Source organism: Lepisma saccharinum, unplaced genomic scaffold (genome assembly GCF_977018435.1).
Source record: "Lepisma saccharinum unplaced genomic scaffold, izLepSacc3.1 HAP1_SCAFFOLD_592, whole genome shotgun sequence".
Lineage (NCBI taxonomy): Eukaryota > Metazoa > Arthropoda > Insecta > Zygentoma > Lepismatidae > Lepisma > Lepisma saccharinum.
In genome coordinates, this window is record NW_028143265.1 from 87664 (window position 1) to 111156 (window position 23493).

At 36.7% G+C, this 23493-nt stretch overlaps 1 protein-coding gene across 2 annotated transcripts in view; it reads left to right on the top strand.

Annotated features, from left to right (window-relative positions):
- LOC145983051 (uncharacterized protein CG1161-like) overlaps positions 1–23493 on the top strand; it is a 50280-nt gene that overhangs the window by 14117 nt on the left and 12670 nt on the right. For both annotated transcript variants that reach the window (XM_083116331.1, XM_083116332.1), the window contains exons 2-3: positions 13837–13955; positions 17509–17623. In XM_083116331.1, the coding sequence (XP_082972457.1) occupies positions 13837–13955; positions 17509–17623 (234 nt within the window). The remainder of the gene's footprint in view (positions 1–13836; positions 13956–17508; positions 17624–23493) is intronic.

A 23493-nucleotide genomic window follows, 5' to 3' on the forward strand; every position in this document is an offset into this window, starting at 1 on the left:
ACTTCCGGCTCCACATTGAATGACATGCATTAGGTTATAAATGATCGTATCTTCCCTTAGGGTTGATGCAGAACCGTAAAGTTTGTTTTCTTTTGTTGAAAATAGTGTAAGCTTTCATTTAAAAAAGGGTTTCAGATGAGTGTATCAATAATGTATTTTTATGTATAGTTTCATGTATTTTTTTAGAAAGAAAAATGACTAACTTCAAGAGCGAATTTCGTGCAATGCCCCTGCTTCAATTTCTCTCCAATTTTATATATAGGTAGTTCAGAGTGTGTACTAATGCCTGATGGAAAAATTTGGATGTGCGGTTCAGAAACAGGGTGATAAAAAAATCACTTGCATCAAATAACATTAGAAGTTAATCTTATTAAAAATGCTTATGTATTTAGCAGAAAGCGTGAACTACAATATGTTTTAAGTTATAATAATAAATATTTCTATTCACCATGTGTGAAGGTAAGCATATGCGTAACCTGGCGGGGCAAAGGGAAGCGCTTGCCACCTCCCAAACTTATTGATTAATTAAAATTTACAAATAATAAATACAGTGGAACCCCGATTTTAAGTTTCTTGATTTTACATTTTTATGCATTTTACATTCAAACTTGGTGGTCCCTACATTGCTAACAAATTTTCCTCGGTTTTATATTTCAACGCATTTTAATTTCTTCAGCTTGTTCCCCTGAATATCGTAAAATCGAAGTTCCACTGTATCTAAGTTAGTTTCAACTGTCTTCATTTTTATGAAATTTAGTCATCATTAGTAGTATACCAAAATTTAGCAAATTTATCTTCGAGAACATTCTTTTTATGCATTTTATCTCAATATGCAAGTTCTTTTTTGGCTACTCTTTACGAGGATACATAATATGAAGTAAGAATTAATAATACACATTTGTGCTGATTGAAGTTTTTTTAAATGGAGTTTTTTTGCTACACACCACAGAAAATCTCCTTTTGATGGGGTGGTTGGAACAGTTAAAAGACTTGTATATACTTCTACAGTACCATGTAACAAGTGCGGCAATGATGTACCAATTCCATAGAGATAGTATTTAATACATAAATTTATTATTAATCACGTAAGGTGAAATTTCAGTCTGTCAATGTATTAATTACAGGTTATTTACAGTGTTCGGTAAGTTACTTTTTACAAGTAACTTAAAATGTAACTCTGTTACAGTTACTGGTACTTTGAAAGTAACTAAGTTACTTTACAGTTACTGTAAAAGTAACTTACAGTTATTGATAATTAATTTGTGTAAGAATTACACACAATCAATGATCATGAAGACTTGCGTGCTTTACTTACGTGTATGTTTCAGGTAGGCCTACATAATGTGTCTTCAAATATTTGCATTATTACTGCAAATAAATAATGGAACACAGAGTCAGCTTTGATTGAATGATTTTAATTAATTAAATGTTGCAGTTATTTACTTCTAAAAGTAGCTAGTAGCAGTTAGAATTTCTAAATAAAAAGTAACTATTACTTGTAACTAGTTGCTTCAAAACACTAGTTGTTTAACAGTTGGTGCAAATTTAGTAGGTGCTGATGAAATATGTTTTGCATAACTGTATGGTTTGACAGTTGTGAAGAAATGAATTTCCGAATTTCAACTCTAAACACTCATGTAGTAGCATCCGTGTGTGACTCAAACTTGTTTATAGAATTGTTTCAGAAATCCACGTGAAAAAAGATGCAGCAATAAAATTATTGAATCTACTTGGTCCATCACCTTCCTACTATTGACCACACAGTATTGTGTGTCCAGTGTACATTAACAGCACAAATTGAAGGACATATGTAATTAGTGAAGTCAAATACTCTAGTGTATTCGAAATGTTCAAAATAACCATCTAAAATGTGAACGGCACAATTTATAGTACATGAAATTTTGGCAATGAATAGAGTACAATATTATTAGGTACTACCTTCATGGGCATAAATTGGGAACTATCTTTGGTTGAGAGAATCACAAAGTGTTCAATCCCATAAAAATAGTGTCGATGATTTTTTGCTAAATACATTTTATTACTGATTATTTGTTTGATCCTCAAGGGCCAGGAGGTTCACAAAATAGGCTACGTATATTTAACTTGTAAATTTTAATTCGTCTATAAATTTTGTAGAGGGCAAATGGTTCCCTCTGTCCCGCCAGGTTACGCATATGCTTACCTTCACACATGGTGAATAGAAATATTTATTATTATAACTTAAAACATATTGTAGTTCACGCTTTCTGCTAAATACATAAGCATTTTTAATAAGATTAACTTCTAATGTCATTTGATGCAAGTGATTTTTTTATCACCCTGTTTCTGAACCGCACATCCAAATTTTTCCATCAGGCATTAGTACACACTCTGAACTACCTATATATAAAATTGGAGAGAAATTGAAGCAGGGGCATTGCACGAAATTCGCTCTTGAAGTTACTCACTTTTCTTTCTAAAAAAATTCATAAAACTATACATAAAAATACATGATTATTGATACACTCATCTGAAACCCTTTTTTTAAATGAAAGCTTACACCATTCTCAACAAAAGAAAACAAACTTGAAGGTTCTGCGTCAACCCTGAGGGAAGATACGATCATTTATAACCTAATGCATGTCATTCAAAGTGGAGCCGGAAGTGGCGTACACGGAAATTTTGAAAAGCGCGTAACTTCTAAACCCCTTGACCAATGTCGAAAAGGTTATCATGTTTGTAATCAGCATCAAAAGTTGTATAAGTATACCGAATTTCATCAAAATCGGGGATGGTGGGTGACATAGCCTGGATGAATTGACATGGAATGACCCACCAGCAATGGAAGATTCGTATGGATAGGTGTATCGATAGTGCAGGGGAGTACTTTGAAGGGGTTAATGTTCATTTTGTACAAAATAACCAATAAAAGATTTTGTAGCAACAATCCGGTTTCTTTCTAGCCACACCTCGTATGATCAGCAAACGAAGCAGTGATTCAATAATTAAATGGTTTCTTGAATTTTAGTGATAAAAAAAACTGTGGGCTTGTGAGCCGCCTCCGAAATGTAAGTTTCTTGTATGGCACAAGTAAGCTTGGGTTAAAACTAAACGTGTAGCCCTGATGAGCACATCTGTCCATGAAATGGACTTAAAGCAAGCTTTTACATGAATGTGTCTTAATTTAAATGTTGATGTCATAAAATATGAAACAAATGTTAATATCAAAATATTCGATGTTTCGGGACAATTAACAATCTATACTGTTCACAACATATATGCAGTTCCACGTCACTACACCCTGGACTGAATACTAACGAGGCTCTGGCGACTGGCCCCATGGCCAGTATAATTTTGTTTGTGTTGTCCTGTGTTTTGTCCTTATTTGTGCTGAGTGTTCTTTGCAGCCTCGGCTTTTAACGAAAGTCAGAACATTTTAATATTTTATGATTTTAATTAAGCAACGTTAGAGTTGTTATGTGAAACGGTAAGGGGCTGGACCCCGTATAGTGTGACGGGTGCAAAGTAGCCTTAGTGCTGACGCACCCAAAATTTTAAAATCAAAATCAAATCAAATCAAACATATATGCAGATGTTTTCCTTACGTGAATGTGTGGATATATCCTGTGTAATGGAGCTTTGATATGGAAGCGACACATGCCTCTTGTAAACCAACCCTTAGAAGTAAGTGTAACCTTTTGAACCCAACATAAACTACAAGTGTTGCTTGTCACTTGGCCTGTACTGTTTTCTCAGGAAACTTTCAGACCAAAGCAACAAGTGACATGTGTTGCTTGGAAGCAGACCTTTTGAACAGCAGAGCAACAAAAAGCTAAACATGTCACTTGCATCTTGCTCGGACTATACTGTCTTCTCGATGTGCAGCTTAGGTCTGTTGTTCTTACATGCAATGTGATTGTTTTGCTTTATACTGAAGGAGACTGTGCCGCTTGTCATCTGTAACTTCAGTCTCAAAACTCCTTCAATGGTGTGCATTATGTTGCCTCAGTCTTGTTTGTGCATGCATGGTGGATGCTTGCTTACAAACTGAAGGGTCCATGTCAGTTGTCACTTCAATGTGACACCCCCGCTGTCATGTGTTGCTTCAGTCTGAATGTTCTCTATACTTTACAAGATTGTTAGCTACTTCATCAGAGATTAAGATTTAATTTAGCCTGTAAATCACAGAGAACAAATCGTAAGTACTGTTGCCGGCTTTTTGATAAAAGGTTCCTTTTATAATCATGAATGGGCATTTGGAGTGGAATAAAGTAATGCTGTTACTTTGTAATAGTAAGGGGTCTGAGGTTCAATTCTCAGTAGAGACAGAGTGCTTTAAATCTCATTTCAAACTGTAGGTCCAGTCCAGATTTCATTAATAGATTTTTTTGGCCATTTGCGGCCAGTCTTATTTGCTTCTGCTTCAGTATTAGTGCCAATGTTTTTCAACCGCAGGGCTGCAAGAGGTCAGTTTGACCCAGAGGTTGACGACAAATTTAAATATAATGTTATATTTGTCAGCAAGTCTAAATATAATTTAACTATGATTATGTCATAGTTGATATATTAATATTAAGTAAGGATGCATATTAATTTCAACATAATCTTTAAAGATCAGAAATGAATGTATGAGTGACATTGTTGGGATCAGGGCATCGACTTGTAAGAAATAAATTTACTCGACTGTGGTCTCACAAAGGTAGAGAAGCACTGCAACAAGCAGCCAAAATACATCACTAGATGCTCTGTGACCATGTTTAGCGGCCATTAACCAAATTATGCATGATGTACTTGAAAGTCAGAATACAAATATATTTTACTGAACACAAAATGTAATGTAAAAGATATTAGATTTTCAAAAGGTAGAGCAGTTTTTTTTGTTTTTTTTTTTGCTTCATATACGTGTTCGTATAACAAATTGTAACATTGAAAATCAGATCATACTATTAGGTTCTATTTAAAACACATACAAAATTACTCTAGTTATGTGAATATGTTTATACTACATAGACATATTTAATAAGCCTACTGAAATATGAAGATAACACTAGGAAAGAACCGACCATTCAAAAAAGCCAGCTTTTTTTAAAACACTGTTTATGTCTAGCTATGAATTTCATATTTTAAATTGTATTTTATATTTAGAAATGAGTGTCTGTTTTACGGTAAGGAGATAAACGAAAACCATGGAACAGGAAAAATACTGGCAACTCCTGTATTTTCATTGATTTGAGACATTTTTGTGAAAAAAATCGTAAAAAGCCCAACCAAAAAAAGCCGCGGAAAAAAAAACTCTGGTTCCTTTCCGACCACTTCCAGCTCTACTTAATAGTAAAATTAGCACTTTAAATCACTACTACTTTCGTGAAGAAAATCACCCAGTAATCATGTTTAATCCTCACCAATATATTGTTAGAATATTTTGCTGCAATCCATCGACAAATCAACAAATCGGTTGACCCCCCCTGGAAATTTCCATCTACTTTTTTTTCAATTTATGGCAATTTATAAACGAAGCACTTTATTTCATCTCATTTTGCGCCATTCTTTCAAAATGCTCATGAGATATTGAATTTGGTATGAAACTTTCATAATTTTCTAGAGTTGGAAGAGGTCAGAGAAAAATGGCTTTTTTGGGAAAAAAACTGATTTTTTTCCGTGGCTTTTTTCACAAAAGTGTCTCAAATCAATGAAAATACAGTATTTTTCCTTTTCCGTGGTTTTCGTTTATCTCCCTACTGTAAAATAGACACTCATTTCTAAATATAAAATACAATTTACAATATGAAGTTCGTAGCTAGACATAAACAGTGTTTTCAAGAAAGCTGGCTTTTTTGAATGGGCAGTTTTTTCTGAACTTTTTCATATTTTGGTAGGCTTATTAAATATATCTATGTAGTATAAACAGATTCACATAACTACAGTAGTTTTGTATGTGTTTTTAATAGAACCTAATGATATAATATGATTTTCAATGTTTGAATTTTGTTATTTGAACATGTACATGAAGGAAATACGGCTCTACCTTTTGAAAACTAGTATCACATCTCTTTACATTAAATTTTGTGTTCAGTAAAATATATATTTGTATTCTGGCTTTCCAGTACAACATGTATAATTTGGTTAAATGGCGGCTAAACCTAGTGATGGAGCAACTAGTGATGTATTTTGGCTGCTTGTTGCAGTGGTTCTCAACCTTTGGCAGACCACAGCCCAGTAAATTTATTTCTTACAAGGTAACCAAAAAAGTTTTTGCCGATCGAGAGCAGTGATAAACAAAGAGCAATACAGTGCACGGTACGTACCTTTAGGTTTCGAAGTAATCTCCATCAGCATCCAACACCTATTGCCAACGTTCCTGCAGCTGCACAATGCCCTGGTGATAAAACTCTGCGGGCTTGGATGCAAAGAAGTCCGTGAGTGCGTTCCGCAGGTCTCCCACATTTGCGAAGAATCTTCCACGGAGGTGGTTGTCGAGGGAATGAAACAGGTGGTAATCTGTTGGCTCAAGGTTCGGTGAATATGGTGGATGGCACAATGTCTCCCAGCCAAGTTGCTGAAAGGTCTCCCGGGTCCTCTTTGCCACATGTGGCTTGGCAGGAACAGCACACCCTTGCGATTCACCAATGCCGGCTCTTTCTGCCGCAATGTAAGGTGCACCCTTTGCAACTGGTGAGAGTAGAGGTCAGCAGTGATGGTCTGACCCATGGTGGAATGACAAACAGGTGGATGCACGCGCATGGCTCTCAGCCATACGTCACAGCTCTGACGTCAACATAGTGGCCACAGCCAGGAGAGGGGGTGCTTTTCAGAGGGTAACAAGTGGAGTTTCCGGGTTTGTTCTTTTCTGTAGACCATTGAACTGGTGTTTCTTTTTTGTTGTCTTCGTTTCACTTCTAGTGAGAAGAATCTAAGTGCATTGCGAAAGAAAATATGCCTAACTGTGCCTTTTACGGCTGTAGCAATCATTACAAAAAGACAAAAGGAACGAATATCAAGTATTTTGGGTTTCCTGTTAAAAAAGAAGAATTTTGTTACGAATGGGTATTCGCTTACAGGCGGAAGAACAAAATAAACAATTTTATATATCCCTCTCTTTATATATATATATATATATATATATAGACATATAGACACACACACACACACACACACACACACACACATACATATACATATAATATATATGTGCATGTATTGTGTGCTTTCACGTATCACATTTTACGTTGCTTTTCTGCCTACTTGGGCTGCTCAACACAAATACTCTTACCCAGTTCAGGATTCGAACCCGGTAACTTCCGTGGCAATATCGCGAGTCAAGAACCCGGCGCCCTCAGTCACCGAAGCGACTCACGTATATATGAAGTCTTAGGTGTATGTATATTTACGTATATGTATTATACGTACTATACATATGTGTATATATAGGGTTATTAATGCAGTCTGTGTTATATGCTCTTTCGTGCCTCAAATTTATTTCTAAGTTCCCCGTGCATATAGTACCGTACCATGAAGGCACATTTTATAGGTTTTAGGTGTAGGGACCAACACATTCTAGATCTCGGCCATTTAGGAGGTGATGTAATCCGTACCACGCTCCGGCAGCCTTCCCCCCTCCCCCGTGGAAGGAAGTCTTCTATAGAATACAGCTGGATCGCGAAACAATTATTGCACAGTGAAAACCCTTCCGTTCCCAACACATCTAATGTTTCTTCTCCCAATATGATCAAATGCTTACTCATTTAGGTATCTCCAGTGACGTGCCCAAGGGAGGGTTGGTGAGGTCATTACCCCCATTTGACACAGTCCTTAAAAAAAAGAACGTCAAAAACAGGAAAATATGGCAAAATGAGGACTGACCACCAAAAATAGTATGCGTAACCCCTCTCCCTGCCGAAAATCGTTGGCACGACACTCTTTATCTCGGACACATTTTTAAAAACAACTCACCAGAAAGTTTTATAATTTCGTATTACAGACTGAAGTAATGCACCTTTAACACGATCAAATGAATCATGAACAAGTCCTTGAATTGAACGCTTAAAAGGAAATGATGTCAGAGACAACGCCATTTTTCTCTTGGATCCAAGGTTCGGTCAAAGAAGTTCTATTTAGGAATGGTTCTAATTAACGCGCATTTATATCCTCAGTATATTCTAGAACGTTGAGCAGATAAATGATTTATAAATATTGCCAGTAGTTCGACTCCACTTATTGAAGAACATTCCCTCTCGCGCCTTCCAGAGATTAAAAATTACAACGAATCGCTCTACGTGTGGCGATACCTTTGCTGTGCAGCTTTCAAATGCTGACAAGTCTCTACATAGTGCTCAAGTTTGCTGCGACAATACTGAAAGCTCAAGAAAAGTTTACGTGCAATATTATCAACAACAGGGTTATAGAACATTCTCCGTCTTGCCTTGATAAGTATTTCTCTCCTTAAATTATCGTCACATTATTCAAAAACCAAAAATCCTAGTTTTATCTAATGTAAACAGAAATATTTCCTAAAGGTGTGTGTGTGGGGGGGGGAGGCTCGAGCCCCCTGATTCCCACCTTGGATACGCGCTATTAACAATAACAGGGTTATAGAACAATCTTCGTCTTGCCTCGATAATTGTATCTCTTTAAATTATCATCACATTATTCAAGAAGACAAGAACCTACTTATATCTAGTGTAAACTAAAATATTTCCTTTCCTTGGGAGGGGGCTCGAGCCACCTGATTCCCACCTTGGATACGCGCTATTAATAATAAGAGGGTTATAGAACATTCTTCGTCTTGCCTCGACAATAATTTCTCCTTAAATTATCATCATAGGTCTATTATTCAAGAAGACAATTACCTAATTTTATCTAGTGTAAACTGAAACATTTCCTGGGGGGGGCGGTCGAGCCACCTGACCCCCACCTTGGATACGCGCTAGTAACAATAACAGTGTTATAGAACATTCTCCGTCTTTTCTCGATAATTATTTCTCTCAAATTATCATCACATTATTCAAGAAGCCTAAATCCTAATTTTATGTAGTATAAACAGAAAACAATCCTATGGGGGGGGGCTTGAGCCCCTTGATTTCCACCTTGGATACGCACTATTAACAATAACAAGGATACAGAACATTCTCCGTATTGCCTCGATAATTATTTCTCTCCTTAAATTATCGTCACATTATCTTATTTCACACCACAAGAAACCAAAAACCTCATTTTATCTAGTGTAAACCGAAAACTTTCGGGGGGGGGGGGGGCTCGAGCCCACTAAGACCTCTCCTTGGATACGTGCCTGGCTCAGTACACTATGGTTATGGTTATTCCGCGTGTTTTGAAGTTATATTGAGTCTGTAGTTGAAATTTGTCTCACGAAGAACGCTTCACTGTAAAGCGAACGGACTCCTTTCAGTCCTCTTCTGCAACGATGATGACGTCATGCGCCGGAAGGGAGAGTTTTCAGGATCGGCTTGCATCCACCTCTTTAGTCTTTACACCATGGGTCTGACCAGGTGGAAGGTGCTCGTAATCCACCACTTGCCGACTATTCCACCATACAGAGAGCATAACCTTTCGTGGGTGCAGAAGTGGTGTTGAGGAGTGAAATTGGGTCACGTGGCGACAGCCAATGTCTGGTACGCTTGGGAGTGTCATAGAGGACCCACTTTTCATCACCAGTGAGCAAGCTATCAAATATGGGTGTGTTCAGATGCCGAGTGAGCAAGGACAAACAGACTGTCACTCATTGTTCCTTGTTGGCTGCCGACAATGTGTGGGGTACCCACTTGCTTAACTTGTATGACTTCCCTATCGCATGCAGGTGTAGTCTGACTATTTCAGCGGAAACATGGAACCTTTCTGCAAGTTCATCACACGTCAGACCACTGTCCTCCTCGATGGCTGCTTTCAGCGCCTCGTCATCCAACACATGTGGTCGTCCACTGCGAGGTTCATCCGAAAGGCTCACATCTCCCGAACGAAATTTCTGGAACCAATGCCTGGCAGTGCATTCGTTCACGGCATCCTCCCCAAATGCCTGGCATATGCGGCGACTTGATGCTGCAGCTGACAGGCCCACTTTAAAGTCATACAACAAACACACGTGAACAAGCTGCTTCGATACCTCCATTTCTCTTCGACACTGGACGAGCTATGACTGCTGTGTGTGCACAACGTGCCTGTATTACTGAAAGTCGATGGTCAGACTAACTCCCGATCGTTTGGCAGGCACGTGGGTAATTTCATTTCCTCTCTGTGAGCGCATGATTAATGGGACGTCAAAAACGGCAAGAACTTTTTTGGTTACCTTGTACATGTCGATGCCCGGATCCCAACAATTTCACTCATAAATACATTTCTGATCTTTAAAGTTTATATGAAAATTAATATGCAACCTTAATTAATATTAATATATCAAGTGTGGCATAATCATAGTTCAATTATGTATAGACTTGCTGTCAAATATAAAATTAGATTAAAAAAATTGGTCGTCAACCCCTGGGTGCAACGGACCGTTTGCGACCCAGCGGTTGAAAAACACTGGCACTAAAACTGAAGTAGAAGCAAATAAGATGGCGCATATGGCGAAAAATAATCTAGTAAAGATATGTGGACTGAACCCAAAGTTTGAAATGAGATCCGAAGCACTCTGCCTCCACAGAGGATTCAACCTCAGAGCTGTTCTTATTACAAGGCAACAGCTTTAATTTATTCCACTCCAGGGGGTCATTCACGATTATAAAAGGAACCTTCTATCAAAAAGCCGGCCCTTTTCCATCAACAGTACTTGCAATTTGTTCTCTTGTGATTTACAGGCTAAATTAGATCTTAATCTCTGTAGAAGTAGCTAACAATCTTGCTGAGTATAGAGAACATTCAGAACGAAGCAACACATGACAGTGGAGGGTGTCACATTGAAGAGACAAGGGCCCCTTCAGTCTAAGCAAACATCCACCATGCATGCACAAACAAGACCGAGGTTACATGATGCGTACCAGTGAAGAAGCTTTCAGACTGAAGTCACAGATGACAAGTGACACAGTCTTCTTCAGTATATAGCAAAACATTCACCTTGCATGCAAGAATAACAGACTGAAGCGGCACGATTCACGCCACTGAGAAAACAGTATAGTCCGAGCAACATGTAAGTGACATGTTTAGCTTGTTGTCGTTCTTCAATTCAAAAGGTTGAATGGATTACTGAGGGTCTGCTTCCAAGTGACACATGTTACTTGTTGTTTCGGTCTGAAAGTTCCCTGAGAAAACGATACATGCCAAGTGACAAGCGACACTTGCAGCTTATGTTGCTTCAGTTCGAAAGGTTGCATGTACTTCTAAGGGTTGGTTTCCAAGAGCCACGTGTCGCTTCCATCTCAAAGCTCTGTTAAACAGGATATATAGTGCATAGTGTTGTGAACAGTAAAGATTTTTAATTGTACTGAAAAATCGAATATTTTGATATTAACATTTGTTTCATATTTTATGACAAACATTTATATTGAGACCCAAACATGTAAAAGCTGTTTTAAGTCCATTTCATGGTCGGATGTGCTCATGAAGACTACTTTTTTAGTTCTAACCCTAGCTTACCCCTGCCATATGGGAAACTTACATACCAGGGGGCCGCTCATAGGTCCACACTTTTTTTTATCACTAAAATTCAAGAAAACATTTTATTATTGAATCACTGCTTCCTTTCCTGATTATATATGTGCAGTTATTTATTAATTATAATACAAATATTACTATAATTAATAAAAAATAATAACCAATATTGCATGAGTGTCTCACATATATTTTATCATTCACTAAAACTCACAAAATCCAGAATATTTTTTATTAATGCTTTATAGTTTGCAGAAGTGCGGTTGTTTATTAAATATATTAATTACAATAATTACCATCATTACCAACCAATTGTACACTGTCACTGGCATGAGTGTCTCAAATGAGACACATTCAAAGATGGCACCTGATATGTGCACCAAGTGCATTTTGCCTCCTAATTACATTACATTTGTTTTTATGATCAAAAGTAATAAAGAAATATTGGGAACACCCTAGGAAACAATGTAATTTTATTTTCAAACTGTTGAAAAATCTAAAAAATAAAGGTGGTGGTCCTGCAAGCCCTCCCTCCTTCCCCTTTGGTAAGCTACCTGAACCATTATGGAATATGTGTTTTGGGATTGGCCAATATATGTCTCTTGGCTGCTACATCATGTCAATTTCTTTTAGCTAGTTGTAAAATATGTCACTACAAACCTGTAAACTCATAACAGTAACTTCAAGTGAAATAGGTTAGCTGTAATTGGTAAAAAGCCAAAAAGCCGGGTTTTTATCGGAAAAAACTATCCATTCAAAAAGTCAGCTTTTTTGCAACTATATAATTTTCAACACTGAAACTCTGTTAATTTGTAACTTTCACACGTTTTGAAGCTTCTTGTACTACTGTGTTTGCTGCTGCTACTCCCACTGCTACTAATGTTAGAAGTAACTATTATGTAATCTATATTATTCATATAAAAACTTATTGGATGGTAAAATAAACTAAACTAAAACTCCTACTGCTGTAATAATAATAATAATAATAATAACATGATTTAAAATACCGATAATGCCATAATTTTAAAAATGAACCAGTCTTTGACAAACTTCTGCATATGCCACTGGTCTGTATCAGAATATTTTTGAGGGGAGGGGGTGTCCTCGACTTATTGGATTCGACCCCCTTAAGAAAATTTCTGGCGACGCCCATGGCTCATTTTCATCATCTGACCATCATTTCCTTAGTTTCTACTGTATTGTTATTTTGTACTTAGCAGAATGATTCTTCACTAGGTTATACAGCAGCATTGTCCACAAAAATTAACATAAGTTTATAAAAATCACAGTGTCCAGGCCTACGCAGGCAACAAATGTTTTCTTTTACCAAAAATGAAAGCTCTGTTTGAACATGGTAAATTTGCATTTCAGCAAATTTCCATTTAAGCTGCCATAAAACGATTCTAAGTACCTGAAATGTATTACATGTTTAGAGCATACTTGGCAATAAATAACTCCGCCGGCAGTGGTAAATGCATCGTTACCTTCTAGCCACTACTGGAGTAATGTGCTGTTATTTCTCTCCTTCGGCATTTATTTTCACTTCTGAAGCACACACACACACACACACACAGATTTATCAAAATATCACATTAACAGATAATCCTCAAATAATGTGACCCCAGTGTCACAGTGTGACCATTGATGAGGCTATGTTAGAGCGGACATGGCGCGAAATCGATTTTTGCTTTGACGTTCCTCGTGCAACCAATGGTGCCCATATTGAGGTTTATTAAGTTATGAAAAAAAACCTTCAATATATACTGCTAATATGTGACAAATTTCATTTAATTATCTCTTCATGTGTGTTTGGAATAAAAGCTTGAAGTTGTAAAGAGACTTTATGGACACCCTGTATTAATAATTGAGTTTATATAATAGTGTATATTTTGCTCTTGAAAAACTTTGCTGGAATATTTATGCAAATGATATATATGATAATGCACTCTAAATATTTAAGTAATTTTTTTAAACTTCATTGACATCACATAGAAACCACTGGAATGAACTGTAATAGTGGTTTCATCTCAGCATTTGTATTGGTGGTAGTCTCATATTTGGGATGTTGCTGGTTCAAGCTGTGTGGCTTACTTATCCTTTCTCAAGTTATCTCTCACATATTTTTCTTATTTTGTTATATTACTAGGTAATGGTTAATGTATTAGTAAGTTAAGAAATGTTAAATCAACAACAATAATGTTATGAGACACTTATTCCTGCTTGATAATGTTATCTGTTTATCTTTAATATTTTTGTCTCCAGGCCCAGTATGATGATGTTAGATGCAAATGTGTGTGTCCAAACCCATTATCAGTGAATGGCCAGAATAACACACAAGGGAATGGGAAGTTGTACATTGGAAATGTTCCTCCTGGTCAATGGTGAGTGTTTCACACTTCATGTACAGTATATAATACATATACTTAAGGTGTTATGAATTGAAAATCTGACAATTTATGTAACATTTTTCAATTGGATATGGGGGTGGGAAGTTATACATTTTCACAAAATAAATTGGATCTTTCTGAATTTCTCTCTTATAGAGGGGGTGGGTGTTCCATGGAGTTAGAATTAAATAATTACTAAAGTTTAAGACATTTAGTAAAATAAAGTTACTACAGTGCTCAAAAAAAGTTTTGCATATTCAGGGTTTGTGATCATTTTATTGTACTAGATACAATCCTTGTTCACAGGAGGATTTTCGCGACTGACAATTGCTCGCTTCAGGTGTGCCCATGCATGTTCCACACAGTTCATGTCTGGAGAATACACCGGCCACACCATGCGTCGAATGCCATGCATATTAAGGAACTCTTGAACCACTCTGGTTCGATGTGGTCGAGCGTTATCCACCAGCGTGAAGCCATCCCCCACAGTTGTAGAGAAACCTACTACCACGTGTTCGAGAATAGCGTTTCTGTACATCATACCAGTCATGTGACCTTAGAGAGGAATTAGGGGTGTACGTCAACCAAACATGATGCTGGTGACATTCCTGGATGAAAGGCTCCTTCAATCTTTCATCTGATCGTCTCCAAACCCTTGTGCTTTTGCTGAACGGGTGCAAACTGATGATGCCTCGTCTGTAAAGATCGTGTGCTCCCACTGTTCCTGACTCCATTCGCTGTGCATTGTTGCCCACCTTACACGGTCTCTCTTATGGCGTGGTTTCAGAGGAACCTTGGGTATGGGTCTTCTTGACGTCAATCCTTTCTCATGAAGTCGATTCCGCACTGTCTGATTGGAAACATTCGCTCCTGAGGCCCTCTGCAGATCCTGGCACAAACTGGTAGCAGTTGCAGTGGGCCTACGACATGCCGAAATCACCACGTACCGATCTTCTCTGCATGGTGTCTTGCATGGCCACCCTGTCCTTGGTCGATCAGCAACTGATTGTGTCTCCCTGAAATTTTTCCACACTCGAGAGTCATCACTTTGGCTCACTCCAACATGGGCAGCAACGTCCACTTGGCGATATCCCTCTTGCAGCAGCGTTACATTTTGAATGCGGTCCGTAGCAGAAATGGTTGCTCGAGGCATGTTTCCCTTTGTTTTCCACCCACTCTCTGTGAAGTTTTCAACTCACAAGTACGGATAAGACACGGACAATGCCTCCCATCGGGCTGCTTTCAAATCTGCTCAGGGATCATGTGGCAACTACTGCCCTCTATCTGCTGAATATCGAACTCACTTGGGGCATTATGTCAGTTTCTGTCTCGGTCATTGCTCACATCATGAACATTGTATACCTTTTGCGGATATCGTGACTCAAACCACATGCAATCGTAATATGCAAAACTTTTTTTGAGCACTGTATTTAATAGCAGTGGATACTAACATATGAAATTGAGACTATTAAACCTTTTAACCTTTTTTTTTTCAACAAATGAAATATTCAAATAAAATTTACATAAGTTTTATTTGTTTAGAAATTAAACATCCTTTCGAACCAATGAAGAGTTTTATCTTAAAGATTACCTTAAGGGTTTTAGGCTACATTTCTAATCAATTTTAAATTAAATAATAAACTCTCTTAATAACAAAGAAAATGACCCAAGTTTCTCAAATTCAATTTTACCAAAACTTAAATTACAACAAAGGTACCATTAAACTTTTCTTTATCTCGTCTGAGACCTAAATAAATGGAAGGGGGACAATTACGGATTCAGTAATGCAAGTGAGGTGAAGTAACCCATGTTCATGTAATGAAAACGTAATGAAGGAAACTAGAAACCCCAAATTAATTAGAATAAAAAGAATGGAAGGAAGTGCCACTTTTCCCCACCATACATTACCAAATTCTTGTAAACCTAAGGGAAACCAAAGAGCAGTGACCAAGAGTCTGCATTGGAGGAGAGGGAGACCCGGAACAGGTAGGTCTCTCCTCCATACCTGCAAGTCCTGTGACGTCAGTACCATCCTATACTATCAGGACTCCCTCTCTCTTTACTCCTGGAAAACTAAAGGTTTTGTTTTTTGAAGAATTAACCTCTAGGATGTAGAAGCAGCTACAAAGCATAGATAAATCACTAATAATTTCGTATTAAATATAACTAAATTTTCTTCAATCATGTAAACTCAACAAACATGTATTCAGTACAGTCACCGACACTTTTGGGTTGCTGATCACATTCAAAAGCCAGTGGGGTTGTTTCAACACAAAATTAGCCATGATTGTGTAATAAATTAACTAAATACAAATATAACACCTTGTCTGATTGTATGAATTTTTGTCAACTTTCATCACTATCTCTCTTATTTTAATTAATCTTACCTGATTTGTCCACAGCATTGTCTTTGTAGGGTGGTGAGGGGAGCCCTGTACATAAATTACATAATTTACCAATTCCCTGAAAGAAGTTACTGCAACCTCCCCAACCACACACACACACACACACTGAAAAATTTTCCAAATACCCACACTGCTTAAATGATTGTTATTTGTCCAATGAACTTCATGTTATTTGTCCAATGAACTTCAAAATAAATTACATTTCTTACATGTTAAATTGTTTTAATATTTGGAGAGAAATAGTGAGTGGCATTTCTGATTTAATAATGCGCCTACAAAACTTTTCTCCTTCGTTGCTCTACTTAGGAGTGACTAACTGAAATTTCTGTGAAGTGAAGGTGTTAAATAAATTCATATTTTATTAATTTTATCACTTATGGTGTAGTCCTATGAAAATCAAACAAATGTATTTTTTTCATGTACACTATTTTGTCATTTAATCTATTGCTGTGATTCACATTTGGTAAACATGCCATCAGCTTTCCCATCTAAATGTCTTAATATTGGTTGGCAAATGTTGCCTCAATATTGAAATGTAGTTTCAAATCCTGACAGGACTTAAACAGGAAAGATATAAAATATATTGCAAATGGAAAAAAATTGAATTTTAATTTACTTTGAATAGAGGATTAAATTTTGCATGAAACATTGTCACCTTGCATAAAACATTGTCACCTTACTTCTTTGTTCTTTTTTTTTAAAAAATAAAATCTTTTTGCTCTTTGTGTTAGAATTTTGCATAGCATTTTACCAAGTCTTATATAGATTTTTTTTTTTTAAATTAGAGTTCAGAATGTGAATTTACTCCAATCTCCTGGCTGAATTATACACTGGAGTTGTAGATCACACATTCAGTTTTTGCAGAAATGTAAACATTTCTACATTTCCCACAAATTGCTCAAAATGGCATAAAATGTTGCATGTTCCATGATTATTTTATATTTGAGAATTTACTTTTAAATGGATACCCAATGCACAGTCAACGAAAATGAACAATTCTTGTCCTTCCAAGTGCTTGAAACTTGTTTGGGAACTTGATTCTTTGGTGTTACTTCCTATTGGTTTTGTATTCACATAACATCATATGTCAGGAGAGAGAAAAAAAGAAAGAAAGATATCTTAGTTTCCTACTTTTTTTGCAGCACTTGCGATAGTGTTATACTCCCACAAGCTGGTGATGACATAAAAGGCAAGGAACGTGATTTTTGCCTAAGATGTGACTGCAGATATGAGAGCAGAAACACTACCATTATAAAGGTGAGTATAGAATGTGACTATCTAAATGACCTGCCCAGTCATAGCACCAGATGTTGGAGGCTAGGGGGCATCCTCCTTAGGTTAACCACCTGCCCCTTTCACCCCCTTGAAACCAGGGTTGGCATTTTGCCTGTTTTTTTTTTTTTCAGATAAAACCAAGGCAAAACTGGATTTTATTGGGTTTTTTCAGGTTATGTTTAACAATATATATATATTAAAAATAAAATATTTTTTTCTCCTAGTAGTAATGCTTTGTAACATTCAATTTCTATTGCTTTATACCCTGTCCCAACTATCTCTGGAGCAAGCGAACGAAAACAAGTCTCTGCGCAAGTAGTACAGCGAGATGGCTCCACCACCGTAGAGAGAAATGGATTGCCTGGAGGGGGCAAGCGACTGCAGTTACCAGCCTTCACAGCAGCATGTACTGCTATTTCCTCCCATTCTCTGATGCTATGTGCACCCTTGCTCCAGAAATAACTGTGACGGAATAGTTGACTGAATCAAAAACTATTTAATAATTCTGTTAACATAATTTGTTCTAAAATATTCGTCCAACAGTTAGATTCTATTCTTCCAGGAGGGTGTAATGCTGTTGCTTTGTGATCAGTTTTCAGGGTTGCATTCCCTGAGGAGGCACATACTTTGGTGTATACAAAATTTAGACTACCGAGGGGTGGGGGGTACAAAATACGTTATGACCAGTGTTTTTTTTTTTTCTGGTAGTCAACAATGGTACTGCAAACTGGCATCTTATTATAGGTGAGGACTAATAACATTTTATTCTAACAAGAGAAATGCCTACGATCCAAGAAGTCCTGGGTTCGAATTCCAGCCTGGGCATGGGTATTCTTTGTGTCCCTTCATCAATTTCATCATATCATCACTTGTTCTGATCTTTGCGATTAGCCAAATGTGGCAGAAAAGAGGAGTAAAATAAAGCAAATCAATCAATCAACCAGTGTAACTAACAAGAGAAATGCATGTGTGTGTGTGTGTATGCTTGGATGCATCATCGTTTATGAACATAACACAATATTGAATAGTTGTTATGATGAATACATTAACAAACAACACGGTAACATATCAACTTGAATAGTGCCGGAACCTTTCTTCCCAGAAAAAAAAGCAATAACTGTAACTTTTTACAGACTTAATTTTATCAATCAGGTTGCTACCTTCTTCCTACATAATGATAGTCAAATTTAGGCATGTTAAAGTATATGTTCTTCAAGATTAAGCACATTTTTAGTTAATACGATTAGTAAATATTCCATTCTGAACTTCACCAGCCCCCGTGGCAGAGTGGTTACCACATCGCGCTACGATGCCAGGAGTTCTGGGTTCAAATCCCACCCAGGGCATGGATGTTTGTGAGTGTCCATTCATCAATTTCATCATATCACCACTCATCCCCATCTTCGCAAATTACCCAAAAGTGGCACAGAAGGCAAAGTAAAATAAAGCAAATCAATCAAAACCATTCTGAGCTTCAGTTTATGAAACAAATTATTTTGTGAATGCAGTGTTGTGCCTATGTTGGAATGAATTATGCTACAGCTACAAACATGTTTTTTATATCAGTTATTTCATATACCATAAACCATTAAATAATTCAAAAATACTATGTAACACAATGTTTTAAATCTGCTTCACTTCAATACAGTTTGTTCACAGTTTATCACAGTTGTGTTTACTTTTTTCTAATGTATTTTTCGGGATGTTTCAAGCAAAAATACCTCCTCCGTATTTAATTGTCTGGCTGATTTCATCCAAATGGAATACATTATACATCCAAAATATCTGACTGCTATGAGAATGGCAATTCCCATGGTCAAATTATTGGTGACCTCCAATTTGATCCACAACGATCCCCAAACGTGCACTATATTTCAAAACATTTATTGTCAAATTATAGGTTAAGCGAAGCCATAAAATTGTAGCGTCTCTTTTCATAATCTCCAAAAATGTAGTTTAGGCACAGATTTGAAAGTGTCGTCAGAATTTGGAATCTACCTCAGCATAAGAAAAATCAATTTTTTATCTACAATCTTGAAATACTTTGAACAAATGCAAATGAAAAACAAAATCATTCCCAAGGTGTATCTAGATGTGATTAATTTCAACAAAAAACCTCTAAATTTGCTGCAGTTATTGTGGTCTCAAAATTGGTGACTTACCCCTAACCTTCCTAAAACATACACTACATTACAGAGTTTTTACTAAAAACTTAAAAACTCAAGTGATGCCTTAGACTTGTGTTTCTTAATCTACGAAAATATAACCTAGTCAAATATAAGCATAATTTAAAGTTTTCGCAAAACATGTTAATCCAGTCTGTCGTGTACTATTTTTAAACATGATGACCAATATTTCTGAAATACAATGTGAGATCAATCCTTCCAAGTTATCTTGCAACTCAAAAGCTTTGCATTTATGGCGGTTATCAAAAATTGAACGTGTGTGATTTTACACTCCTCTCCTAAGCTATGAAATATTATTGTATAAGTTTTACTGCAAAATTGTGGACCAATTATATCTCTAAAATTACTCAGTTTAATTCCTTATACTCTGAAAATGTATTCTAGACCATTAAAAACATTTGTAGAGCATAGCATAGAGCCTGCCTGCAACATGTGGAAGATAAGTTTTTCATCCACCATCTTGAAACAAATTGTTCAGTTTTGTTCACACGTTTTTTTAGCTGCAGAAATAATTTTACCTAAATGATTCTAAATGTACATCAGTTATCACCATCATTAAATAGATGACTTATCTCTGTCTGCCTATCCACCCTTACTCATGCTCCTCCTAAATCATGCACTATATTTTGATAATTTTATTGTCAAATTATAGTGCAAGTACATAAGCTGCTGCAAGTTTTGTGCACAAAGGTGACATTGTAGTAATTAGATGCACGACTTGCATGGCTACAGTGCTCCTAACCAGACATAAAATAACATTTTACTGCATAGGCAAGCAACCCATTAAGATGAGAAATGACAAAAATCATTTAAAGAGTGTTCCAATTTAATCATGTCACAATTAACGACATTTCAATAAAATGTACTCAATTCTCCCTTGTAATGTTTAAACATGCAAAAATTTCTTCTGTCAATTGATCATCACAGTTGAAACTATGATGTGCCACTATGGATTCCCTCACATAACGAACTGACTGATAACCAAAGTGCTCCCACATTTCAAAATTATAAGCTTTGTTCAAGTATGCCGCATCAATAAATGCAAACGATGTATCTAAAAATTTCTGATACTTTTTATTTTTTGTTTCTTGGATATATGATCTTTTTATTTGTGTTAAATGTTCATTTCTAGCATGAGTTGATGAAAACAACCTGAAAAAAAAACACTATGACTTGTCTACATTCACTATTTTTAGTTATTATAAGCTCTGATAAGCCTTTCTTTACAAGTTTTCCAATAAAATTTGACAATCATAGAACCTCACAAGCAATAATTTACATTTTCTGAAAAACCCACATTTTGACTGGGTTATTTGGTGGGCTTTTTCGAGGTGGGTTTTTCTGAAAAACCCACATGGGGAAATCTGGGCTGGTCCCACCCGGGCCAATCCTGCTTGGAACCAAGAAAAACAGATAAATAAATGTCTTTTAAGCCCAATTATGTGCCTGTTTCCCAGAAAATATTTCCATTCCCATATCCTTGCCTGCACCTTCCCAACCGCATAGTGGTAATGTCGACGCCTTGTAATCAAGACTCCCATATTTGCCTGGTGGAGGCATATTTCAAAGTGGTTCAGATTCCACTTTAAACTGTAGGTTCAGTCCCTATTAGCCCATCTGTGCATGTAGTGGACTCAAAAAACAAATCCAACCATAGGCTTGCCATATTTTTTTTTCTGTTGCCATCACTGCTCCTCTGTGGACATGTGGAAGCATTTCCACCACAGGTGATGAAACTACCTCACTCTTTAGTAAACAAAAACTGTTCTGTTCTGTCTTGTCCCTCTTCACCTCTATGTTAAAGTGGGCAATGTAATAGGTTGGTGTCCATCTAAACTCCATTGTCCTGCCCAGTCATTCCATGGAATGGTACAACTCATGGACTTTAGTGTATAGAGGAAGTATACACAACTGGACATAAAAACTTGATCTTTATCTTCCTCCTAGTCTTATCTAAGCATGAAGTGACACGTGTCCTTCTTCAGTGAGTAATTTCACATACACAATAAGGTTAGTTTTTTTGGTATGATAAATTTCAAATCTCTTCTTTCATCCGGGCGTTGATTGAATAACATGGTCAGATGCCAGCTAGGTACACCTGGTACTGCCTGCCCTCTGTTGCCAGTGCACCTTGTAATTTCGGGGGGTGGGGGGAAACCATAATTAACCCCATAAATTGTGTGTAAGGCATAAAATAATAGAGATTTATCATTCTTTTATCAGTTCGATAAATACCCACAGAGACTATCGATATGCAATTTTCTCAAATTTCATCCATTTTTTGTTTGTACTTCGTACAAAAACTTTTTACACCATAGTAACTTTTTCTCCATGCTGAATGTTCATGTAGCACATGATTTTCTTGTTTAATGTTTAAAAAATATCCACATAGACAAAGTTAATACCCATTGTAAGTTTCATGTCTCTATTGCTTTTTGTACAAGAGTTACGTACGTTCAAAGTCTCAGTTGCCTGACTTTTTGTTTGGACACACCCTGTATTATAATATACATACTTTTGCAAGTACTAAAGTGTGTGAACTACAGCTTTCCCCCCATGACCTAAACATTCACACTAGTGCCACTGCCACAGCTTCAAATATGGTGGTAAGTTAGTAAATTAAGCTGCAGTTCTGGTGGCCCTGGTAGGATGTTATCCCTGACTCGCAGCTTCATCTTTAAATAGTAATTTGCAACATCAGCGTAGACATTTTTTAATTATATTAGTGAATTACTTATTCAATTGTATGAAGCGTCATTCAAATCAGTGGTTCTTCTCTTCTGAATGTCTCATAGAACTGCAAATAATATTTATGGTACCTGTATTTTCAGCAAATATAATATGTTATCAAGGTGTTTATCAGTGTGAAACACCTGGAAAAGTCATGAAAATGTCAGGCAAAATTTACTGTTTCTGCAAAAATCAACATTCTTTGTAGTAGTGCGCTAAAAGTAGGTTTTTGAACAAAGAATTGATTGAGTTGGTGTTTTAAGTCCACTGTATGCACATTAAGGGTAATAGGGACTGGACCTACATGTTAAAGTGGAATCTGAACTAGGGCTGGCCAAACGGATCCGGGTCCGAAAGTTCCGGATCCGCGGATCTGGATCCGGGTCTGAAAGTTTCGGATCTGGATCTGGATCCGAAAGTTCCTGATCTGGATCCAGATCCGAGAGTTCCGGATCCGAAAGTTTCGTATCTCAATCCCATTATAATATTACCACACCTTAAAGGTATTATGATCTTCGATTACAAAGAAATTTTTCGTTAGTCCTACAAGAATTTTTTTCAAGTGTTGTTCCTAAAATACTTTGCTACGCATCGGCTAACACACTTGTGCACAAATGTCAGAGGTGATTTTGTAAATGCCATTGCAACGAATATGTATTCATTCGAGTGTATTGGAAATGAAAACACACATAAATGTGAGACATTCCATTCCAGGATGAAACCTTTAACACATATAACAAGATAAAAATGTTATACAAAAATTATACAATTGTTCTACAGTTAGTTTTACAAATTAAAATAAAACATTATAATATATGCAGTGTTAAATAATTACAAAGTGTAAGACTAACAAGGGAGGTTATCTAAGTGTCCCCCTCCGATTTCCATGAAACTTGGCAGTGTAGTGGAGCCCAAAGGAAGAATTACGTGTTTATT